Raw genomic sequence first — 11,496 nt, forward strand, 5'->3', positions numbered from 1 at the left:
ATAGAGACAAAAGGAACATTAAAGGGTATCCGAGGTGGAATGGTGGTAAGGAAGGGGAGTTCATCTTTAATGGGTTTGGAGTTTTTGTTTGGGGTGAGGGAAAAGTTTTGGTAATAGATGATGGTGAAGATGGTGGCTAGGAGAGACGGCAAAAAAACACCTCCATGAAAAACACTAGATAAAATCCAAAAAGTGACCCAGAACACCAGTTCCAGTGATGCACCTGCTGGACAAGGTCTGCTAAATCCACAGGGATCATGAACTTGGTGAAACCTGGAGTCTGCATTCTGAAACGAGTGAGTAAGTCTGCTGAATGTCCGGCAGCCACGCTGCGGTGTGGGGAAACTGTGAGTTGGCATTTGGAGGCGGACTAGTTCTTTTTTAAAAAAACCCAAAAGTGGCTGCAGATACAGCAGAGAGAGCCACACAATGAAGTGCGGCAGGAACGGGCTGTGCGAGCGCCTCAATATCTGGCGTGGAAGATAGCCTTTTGCACACCCACTGCTAATTGTCTTGGAGTGAGGAAGGCAGAGGTGATCCAAAAAGGGAAAATAACAACCCCCCTTGCAGCCATCTTCCCAGCGGGCTGGGAATGCTTCTGTCTAGCGCAGGTACCACACCCCAGAGCTGCAGCAAAAAATCAAGCATGACAGGAAGTGTTTCCAGCATCACGGCACATGCCACAATATCAGGTGTGGATAATAGCCTTTTGTGCACCCACAGCTAATTGTCCCAGAGCTGGGAAGGCAGAGCTGTGTGAAAAGGGGGGAAATTAACATGCCCCATTCAGCCATCCTTACAACAGGCTGGGAACACACCTACAAGGCCGGTGGCCCAGAACTTCCCCTTGAGGGACAGCATGCACTTGGGACATAGCACAACCATCCCTCAGCAGAGGCCCTAGAAGGGCACAGCTTAGAAGAGGGACCCACTTGAAAATCCCAGGGTCAGCAGCAGAGACAATCTGTGGTGAGATTGAAATGAAGGTTTAGACCCTTACAACAGCCTTAAATCTCCAGGAACACCTGGGATGTCTCATTATTAAAGCTGTCCTGCCTCCCTAACCTCTCAGACACACACCCCACATTCAGGCGGATAACGCCAACAACACACCCAAACTTGGTGCACCAAGTGGACCCCACAAGAATCAGACCCCCACACACCACAAAGACAAAGTTGGGGGAACCAGGGACCGGACGTTTTGTGCAATAGAATCCTACTACGAAATGCAGTTAACACATCAGCTGGACCTATTTCCTGAATGGAGAGTAACCCTTCTCTTATTTAAAGATGTAAAAAATGCTGGAGAGTTGAGAAAAAAGGCCATGGAAGGTGCTATCGATGGTTCATTAATAAATCCTACAGTGATTGTTGATCCGTTTCAGATACTTGTGGCAGCAAACAAAGCAGTTCATCTCTACAAACTGGGAAAAATGAAGACAAGAACTCTGTCTACTGAAATTATTTTCAACCTTTCCCCAAATAACAATATTTCAGAGGCTTTGAAAAAATTTGGTATCTCAGCAAATGACACTTCAATCCTAATTGTTTACATTGAAGAAGGAGAAAAACAAATAAATCAAAAATATCTAATATCTCAAGTAGACGGTCATCAGATTTCTCTGAAAAATCTTCCTGAAATAGCTAATATTACAGAAGTCAAAAAGATATATAAACTTTCCTCACAAGAAGAAAATATTGGGACAGTATTGGATGGTATCATTTGTAGAATGTCAACAAAAGACGTTTTGTGAAATGTGAGAAAGAGTAACAAAAATTTCAGTATTAAAAAAACATTGATTTTCCTTTCCTGGCTTTAAAGTCACTATGTTCACTGTAGAAAAATTTAAAAGCACGGAATAGCATTAAGAAGAAAAAAAACAGTCCTTTTTTAATATTTTAAAAGATAGTGATTTTTACTGTCATTTGTTCTTGTCTTCTAGCCTTCTGTTTCTATTCAAATGTATTTTATTTTTATATATAAAAAAAAAGACAAAGTTGGGGAGAACTGACTTGAGGGGAATAGGTGACTCACAGATGCCATCTGCTGGTTAGTTTGAGAAAGTGTACGCCACTAAGCTGTAGATCTGACAAATTAGAAATTTGTGTTTGAATAATCCTTCATAACCTAGAAGAACCCTATCAAGTAAAGCAAATGCCAAGAGGCCAAAAACAACAGAAAATTTTAAAGCATATGAAAAAAACCAGATGATATGGATAACCCAAACCCAAACACCCAAATCAAAAGAACAGAGGAGACACACTATTTGCAGCAATTAATCAAAGACAAACAATGACAGCATGGCACAGTATATAAAGGACATGAAGAAGAGCATGACACAGAATATAAAGGACATGAAGAAGAGCATGGCACAGGATATAAAGGACATGAAGAAGACCCTAGAAGAGCATAAAGAAGAAATTGCAAAAGTAAATAAAAAAATAGACGGTCTTATGGAAATAAAAGAAACTGTTGACCAAATTAAAAAGATTCTGGATACTCATAGTACAAGACTAGAAGAAGATGAACAGCGAATCAGTAACCTCGAGGACAACAGAATGGAAAATGAAACAACAAAAGAAAGAATGGGGAAAAAAATCAAAAAAATCAAAATAGACCTCAGGGATATGATAGGTAATATAAAATGTCCAAATTTAAGACTCATTGGTGTCCCAGAAGGGGAAGAGAATGGCGAAGGTCTAGAAAGAGTATTCAAAGACATTATTGGGGAAAACTTCCCAAACCTTCTGCACAATATAAATACACAAAGCATAAATGCCCAGTGAACTCCAAATAGAATAAATCCAAATAAACCCACTCCAAGACATATTCTGATCAGACTGTCAAATACTGAAGAGAAGGAGGAACTTCTGAAAGCAGCAAGAGAAAAGCAATTCACCACATACAAAGGAAACAACATAAGACTAAGTAGTGACTACTCAGCAGCCACCATGGAGGCGAGAAAGCAGTGGCATGACATATTTAAAATTCTGAAAGAGAAAAATTTCCAACCAAGAATACTTTATCCAGCAAAGCTCTCCTTCAAATTTGAGGGAGAGATTAAATTTTTCACAGACAAACAAATGCTGAGAGATTTTGCTAATAAAAGACCTGCCCCACTTGAGATACTAAAGGGGGCCCTACTAACAGAGAAACAAAGAAAGGAGAGAGAGATAGAGAGAAAGGTTCAGTACTAAAGAGATTCAATATTGGTTCATTAAAGGATAATAAGAAAGAGAGGGGGGGAAATATATCTGACAAACATAAACCAAAGGATAGGATGGCTGATTCAAGAAATGCCTTCACAGTAATAACGTTGAATGTAAATGGATTAAACTCCCCAATTAAAAGATATACATTGGCAGAATGGATAAAAAAATATGAACCATCAATATGCTGCATGCAAGAGACTCATCATAGACACAGGGACGCAAAGAAATTGAAAGTGAAGGGATGGAAAAAATATTTCATGCAAGCTACAGCCAAAAAAAAAAGCAGGAGTACCAATATTAATCTCACATAAAATAGACTTTAAATGCAAGGATGTTATGAGAGACAAAGAAGGACACTACATACTAATAAAAGGAGCAATTCAACAAGAAATAACAATCATAAATGTTTATGCACCCAATCATGGTGCCACAAAATACATGTGACAAACACTGGCAAAACTAAAGGAAGCAATGGATGTTTCCACAATAACTGTGGGAGACTTCAACACATCACTCTCTCCTATAGATAGATCAACCAGACAGAAGACCAATAAGGAAACTGAAAACCTAAACAATCTGATAAATGAATTGGATTTAACAGACATATATAGAACATTACATCCCAAATCACCAGGATATACATTCTTCTCTAGTGATCACAGAACTTTCTCCAGAATAGACCATATGCTAGGACATAAAACAAGCTTCAAGAAATTTTAAAAAATTGAAATTAGTCAAAGCACATTCTCTGACCACAATGGAATATAACTAGAAGTCAATAACCGTCAGAGACTTAGAAAATTCACAAACACCTGGAGGTTTAAAAATGAGGGGGAGATGAAAACATTCCCGGATAATCAAAAACTGAGGGACTTCATCACCAGTAATCAGTCCTATAAGAAATGCTAAAGGGAGTTGAGCAGGCTGAAAGGAAAGGACACTAAACAATTGACTGAAACCACATGAAGAAATAAAGATTTCCAGTAAAGATCACATGGTAAATATAAATACCAATACTACTGTATTTTTGATTTGTAACTCCACTATTTACTTCCTACAGGATCTAAAATACATAAACTGTAATGATAAATCAGTGGTTTTGGACTCAATGTAAAGTATGTAATTTTTGACAAGAACTACATAAAGGTGGGGGAATGGAGGAGTATAGGAACATAGTTTATGTGTCCTATCAAAGTTAAGTTGATATCAAAGAAAACAAGATTGTTACAGATTTAGGATGTTAAATTTAAGCCCCATGGTAAACACAAAGAAAGTATTAGAGAATATGATAACAGAGATGAAAAGTAGAGTATCAGTTATGAGAAGTGGGGGAAGGGGCAAGGGGAAGTTAATAAGAAATGAGTGTTGGGTTTCTGTTTGGGGTGAAGGGAAATTTCTAGTAATGGATGGTGGGAAGGTGATAGCATTGCAACATTCTAAATGTGATTAATCCCACTAAATGGAATGCTTGGGAGGGGTTGGAATGGGAAGATATATGCTGTATGTATGTTTCCACAAATGAAAAAAAAGACAGTCTAAATAAATAATGAAAATTAAATGCTATAGATGATCCTGGATGAGATCTAAGAATAGAGGAGAAGAGGCTCAAAAGGACACAATTGGGACATAAGAAAAAATGAAATATGGAATGTAAGATTTATATCAATGTTAAATTTCTTGAACTTCTTAACTACACTTAATGTGATTACATAAATGAATATTCTTGTTCATAGGAAATGTGTATGTGAATTATATTATTTGTTCAAGGATGTGTGCAACTTGCTCTCATATGTTCACAAGACAGCAATAGATGATGGATGATAGGTAGGGAGGGAGGGAGGGAAAGAAAGAAATGGTAAAGTGACAGATTATTAAAGTTGGTAGATCTGGGTATCGGTGAGGGGGGTGGGGGTATGCTGGAGTTCTGTATATGGGGTTGTATTATTTTTGCTACTGTTCAGAAAAAGATATTGCATTTTTAAAAATTGGCCTCAATGTAATTATTTTAGGTTTTTTGTTTTTCCTATTCCTTTGTTTGGTTATGACGTGTTAATTTTCTTTGGGTATGGTAGGAACGTGTTGGAAGCAATGTAGTTATTTTAGGTTATTTTTTCTTCTTATTCCTTTTCTTGTCTTGTTTGAAATGTTGGTTTTTTGTTTGTTTTTTTAATATTTGATAAAGTTAAAAAATAAAAAATTTAAAAATTTAAAAAAATAGATGATAGTAATGGTAGCACAACATTGTGAATGTAATTAACACTGCTGAATTTTTATATTTGAATGTGGTTAAAACTGGAAATGTTATGTTGTTACCACAATAAAAAAATTAATTTAAAATTTTTTTAACTGTTAGAACTAAAAGAATTAATAGACAAATCTATAATTATCACTTAGACTTCAACACTCCCCTCTTGGTAATTATAAAGTAAGTAGATAAATCAGTATGGATACATGTGGAGACTTAGAGCTATGTACCCCAGAAAAAAAACATATTCTTAAACTTAATCCATTTCTGTGGATGTGAACCCTTTGTTAAATAGGACCTTTTCATGAGGTTACTTCAGTTAAAGTATGGCCCAACTCAGGGCCCATCAGGATAGATCTTATTCCTATTTCAGGAGTCCTTTGTAAGCAGAATGAAATTCAGACACAGAGAGAGAAAGCCACGGAAAGTAGGAACCTGAAGGTCAACAGAACCCAAAGGAGAAGGGAGAGGCTGCCATGTGCATTATTATGTGACAGACGAGCCAAGAACCAAGACTGGCAGCCAGTCCCCCACTGCCAGTCTTTAGGGAGAAAGCATTGCCTTGATACCTTGATTTTTACTTCTATTAGCCTCAAAACACGAGCCAATAAAATCCCATCATTTAAGCCAACCCATTGCATAGTATTTGCTTTAGCACCAAAGAAACTAAAACAATATGCAAGACCTAAAAAGCTCTATCAACCAAATATGCGTGAGTGACATTTCTGGAATACTCCACTTAACAGCAGAAAATATATTTGTTCCCAAGTGCACACAAAACATTCACCTAGATAAACCAAACCTGAGACATAAAACACATCACTTCAAATTTAAAAGGGCTAATATCATAAATAGTGTACACTCTGTGGCCTCAAGATAGTTAAACTAGAAATTAATAACAGAAAGATATCTGTAAAATTCAAAAATACTTGCAAAGTAAATAACACAATTCTAAATAATCCATGGGTCAAAGAATAAATAACAAGAAATCTTTTAAAATATTTGGAATTGAATGAAAACCAAAATACAGCAAAATCCCCTCTAAACTAAAACAGTACTTGGAGGGAAATTTATAGCCTTAGAGGCTTACAGTAGAAAAGAAGAAAGGTCATGAATCAGTGATCTAAACTTTCACATCAAGAAACTATAAAAAAATGAAGATCAAATCAAACCCAAAGCCAAAGCAAGGCAAAAAGAAACAAACAAACAAACAAAAAAACAAAAAAACAAATAGAAATAAAAAAAAAAAACTGTTAGAGAAAAATCAGTGAAATCTGAAAGTTATTTTTTGAAAAAAAATCTAGAAACTTCACAAATTTCTCAAAAATTTTTTGGAAAGAAAACACAAATTGTCAGTATCAGGAATGAAAGAGGCCACACTACTCATTCATGAATGAATTTCCCTCTGAAGCCTTCTTTCACAGCCCCCATCTTCCCCTCCAAGAAAAATAAGGTGCTCTAATCTCTTTCCCACATCTCCACTATAGCACCTATTGTAAGGTAGTGGTGGGTTTTATGGTAATTAATGGCTGAAATGTTTTTATCCCACTATACTTTGAGGTCCTAAAAGAGAGAGGCCGTTCTTCCTTTATCTTATAGCCCCAGGATATGTCACAGTAGCTGCAACATGAGGTTCTTGCTGAATGCATGTACTGTAAGGCACTAAAGATTTTTTCCTACCATCCTAATTAAATATATTAAGTTATAATTAATCTTTTTTCTTCTTTACCAATCAAAACCATCAGCATATAACTACTGATCTGAGCTTCAACCAGAATGAGATAACAAGCAGAACCATATTAAGTTCATATAACATCAGTCAAAATCCAAGAAACTTAAAGTTTTTGTGAAACTGTGCTTCCTTCTTGTGGATAAATCTGCAATTTCTACTTGATTTTTCAAAGCATTATAATATCTCAAAAATTCTTAAACATTTTTTGACCCCCAAGATCCCATTCAAGGTTTAGATAAATCCATCAACAATACATTCATTAAAGGGAATAAAGAGATACACACCTGTTTCGGTTTGCTAAAGCTGCCAGAATGCAATATACTGGAAATAGATTGACTTTTACAATGGTGATTTATTAGTTTACAAATTTACAGTTCTAAGACCATGAAAATGTCCCAATTAATGCATCAACAAGACGATACCTTCTTTGAAGAAAGGCGGCTGGCATCTGGAGTTCCTTTGTCAAATAGCAATGCACATGGCCTTTGCAGGTCCTCCTCTCCTGGGTTTTGTTGCTTTCAGCTCCTGGCTTCAGTGACTCTCTCATCTCCTCCAGTGGCTTTCCTCTAAGCTTCTCTGGGTGTTTTTCCTTCTGAGCTCTCTGGGTTTTTTTTCTGTCCTTTATTCTCTTATAAAGGACACCAGTAAAGGATTAAGACCCACCTTGAATTGGGGGTGGTGGTGTCACATCTCAGTTGAAACAACTTAATCAAAAGGTCCCACTGACAATAGGTCTACACCCACAAGAATGGAGTAAAATAACATGACCTTTTCTGGGCGGGGTATATAACAGCTTCAAACCAACACAACACCTTATACCCTTATACCTCGATGTTACCCATTATGAAGAATGTACACTCCTTCTAGCTAAGACTTGATTTTGACTTGAACAGAGTCAGAATACTTGGTAGAGACATGATCAAATAATCATTTATTTACTCATTATTTAAACAAAAGACATGGGTTTCTTTCCTCAAATGGATATCAGACAACCAGAGAGAGAATGAATAATTTTGCTTTCCTTTAGATGCAGCTTTCTCATGCTCTCTGACATTTCCATCACCCTGCCTGGATAACCTTATTCTCTTCTGTGTCCAAGGAATCCTTGGTGAGGCCTGAACTGCTCTTTAATACCTCCCCAGAAAGATAATTCTAGGAGCCCTAAAATAGACCAGGCCAGGCAGCAAGACCATCTGTCAGAGATGATCTCGATTCCACAACATCTACATTGCACTATAGGGATTTACAAATCTGCAAGTTTCAATTCTGAGATTGAGATATGAGAATAAGAAAAGGTTTGGGGGTAGAGGGAAGGAAAGTCCAAACTGAAATTTATATTCTGACCAACAGTTTCCTAAAATTGTACTTCTGTTTTAAAAGCCTAGAGACAGCAAAAGTTCTTAATTTAATCACCCACACAAGTTAAGACAGAAATTAGAAATGCTAGCAAGGGCTGAATGCTGTAATGTTTTCATCAACGACCACTACAGAACATATACTCATGGAGGACTTAACTTTATAGACTGATTCACTGGCCATTAAAAGACCATTAATTACATGTGCCTGTCTCCAAATTAAATCTTTAATTTTCCACCACTCTAGCAGGCCCAGATCCAAAATTAGGCAGGAAAAAATAAGAAACAGCATGAAAAAAAAAAAAAAAACAGCCATAAAGAATTAGAAAACCACTGCACCAGACTACAAAGTTCTGCAAGGGAAAGAACAATGTCACCATGACAACCTGGGATATTATAATTGAGAGAGTTGGTAGATCATAAGGAAACATTTTTCAGAATTTGGAGGTTGAGAGTGAAGTATAAGAACACATGTGGGAGTTGAGAGATGCTCAAACTTGGATTTTTAACTTTACTTTTTTAGGTTTCCCTTATAATTCATGTTGCCAAATCCCGTTTTTTAAAGACAAAAATAATTTTTATAACCCATACTTACATGCAAATATTATGGTTATACATATGATTATGTAGCATCATTAATTGGGGAAGTTCATTTAACAAATGATACCAGGTTTCTTGAAGAACAGGAGAAAGTTACATCAATTAATAGTTCAAAATAGGTTATTACATATTATTATACCCTTGACTTGAATACCTAAAAGTATCAGATTAATACTTCTGTTATGTCTTGCATTATATTACCTTTCATTTGCTTTATATCATTTTTTTAATTTCCAGGAGGGTGATAAATATACACATAAAATTCTGCCTTTCTAGGACCTGGGCAGAATCTCTTTGTTTCACAGGGTTTCTGGTTGCCAGGCATCCGCCAGGGATGGGCTGAGTGGACAGGAGAGTTCCTTAGGCTGCATCTTCCTTCTGGACCTGTTGGGGACCCTTCTCACTCCGTTTTTATCATTTTATGTTGTTTTTTCATTTCTTCTGCACAATTTCCCAAAGGGTCTATTGTGCATAAAGTTCTATGTGTGTTATCTATTCAGTATTTGCTAATTTATTTAAAGCAAGTTTCTATTCAAAAATTTCCTTACAAAGCTGATGAAAAACAAAACATTTCTGCCAAGCTATATCTTTTAACATGTAGTTCACATCATCATTTTATTTAAATCTTACAATATTTCATAAGTATTATTATCCCCTCTTAACAGATGAGGTAACCGTGATCAAAGAGGTGTTATTTGTCTAATGTCACAGCTGGGAAGTGTCAAAATCTGTATTAAAGCCCAGGTCTGTTTTATCCTTAAAAGTCTTCACATTTGAATCTCAATGTCTTCATGATTCCTGAGGCACAGACTTTAAGCTTATAAATAAATGGTTTCCAGACATTACATAATACAGTGAATTGTACTTCTAGCTAAGAAACCTTATAAGTTCTTCTATTGAAGATGTCCTCTGCCCCAAACACATAGCAATGTGAGATAAAATAGAAAAAGAGAAATTAAAAAATAAAATAACTATCATGCTCAAAACCAAGATAAACCTGAGCCCCAGAAACACCAAATTACAGTATGTGGGACTGAAGTTGAGGACTGCTGGGCTCCCCAAATAGGAATTTCAGCTCTTACAGGGTATTAGGGACAAATAGTCCTGAAAAGAAAGACAAGGAACAGAGTTAGCCTCACTTTTTGAAACTAGAGTCTTCACCCATGCAAAAATGCTGAAGAGACGCAATGACTACTTTGCAAAGCCACGGCTGTCTTAGTTTGCTAGGGCTGCCATAATAAAGTATCACAAGCTATCTGGCTTAAAACAACAAGAATTTATTGACACAGTTCTGGAGGCTAGAAGTCTAAGTGAAGGTGTTGGCAGGGCCATTTCCTCTGAATTACTTAGGATTCTGGCAATGACTTGCCGGAAACCCATGGTGTTCTTTGGCTTGTGGCATAACTCAATTTCTGCTTCTGTCACACACTACATTCTCTCTCTGTCTGCATCCAAATTTCCTCTCTTTATAAGGACATCAGTCATGTTAGTTTATGGCACACCCTAATCCACTTTGGCCTTAACTAACAACATCTTCAAAGATTCTGTTTCCAAATAAGATCGCATCCATGAGACAGGGAATTAGGAATTGAATATACCTTTTTGGGTACTCAATTCATTCCTTAACAATAACCTAGGGAGACAGTGGAAAGCTGACACAGCTTCACATCCAGGAGCTGGGTCAAGCCATCCACTGGTTCAGAGTTGATATTTGCAATATGACTAATAAAACAGCTTGATGACCTAAGCCACCAATATAAGATCTGATTCTGGTCTGAGAATCCCTTGTGGGGGAGGCGAAGATGGAGGCAACCAAGACAAACAGGGTTATAGGAAGGGGGTGGGGGTGGGATCTCCTAATCAGGATGAGTATACATCCAACTTCCAAACCCATGAAGAAAAGTCTCTCTGGGGAGATGAATTCATTCCAGACAGAATGAATGTAGTAGTGCAATCTGAAAATGAGTTTTAAATAAGCATGTTTTGTATTCTCCGAGACTGGATATCCAGTTTTCCCACAATCATCTGCTGAAGAGACTATTCATTCCCCATTGAGTGGACTTGGCACTCTTGTCAAAAATCAACTGGCCAGGGAGATCCAAGATGGCAGATTAGGAGAGACAGAGCAAAATTCTCCTCCATGAAAACCACTAGATATAGGACAGAAAGCACTCCAGAACAGCAGTTCCAGGGTTCCACTGGCTGGGCAGGGAATTCTACAAGCATCAGAGTGTACTTGGAGAAACCAAAAGACTGCATTCAAGACAGGTGAGTATTCGGCCCAGAATGCCACCAGGGAATGAGGAATTGAGCCAGTGGATTGTGCGATGGGGAGTAGCCTTCCACTTCCT

General features: G+C 37.2%; 1 protein-coding gene across 1 annotated transcript; it reads left to right on the top strand.

The window, feature by feature from the left end:
- Positions 1-1,226: 1,226 nt before the first annotated feature.
- Positions 1,227-1,805, top strand: LOC119515557 (EKC/KEOPS complex subunit TPRKB). The gene has a single exon (XM_037811619.1). The coding sequence runs from the start codon at positions 1,227-1,229 to the stop codon at positions 1,752-1,754; it is 528 nt and encodes a 175-aa protein (XP_037667547.1). The 3' UTR covers positions 1,755-1,805.
- The last annotated feature ends 9,691 nt before the right edge of the window (positions 1,806-11,496 follow it).

The sequence above is a fragment of the Choloepus didactylus genome, chromosome 2 (genome assembly GCF_015220235.1).
Source record: "Choloepus didactylus isolate mChoDid1 chromosome 2, mChoDid1.pri, whole genome shotgun sequence".
NCBI classification, from domain to species: Eukaryota; Metazoa; Chordata; class Mammalia; order Pilosa; family Megalonychidae; genus Choloepus; species Choloepus didactylus.

Bases quoted from the DNA above. Each gene is read 5' to 3' on its own strand.
- LOC119515557 (XM_037811619.1), top strand. From the start codon at position 1,227: ATGCAGTTAACACATCAGCTGGACCTATTTCCTGAATGGAGAGTAACC.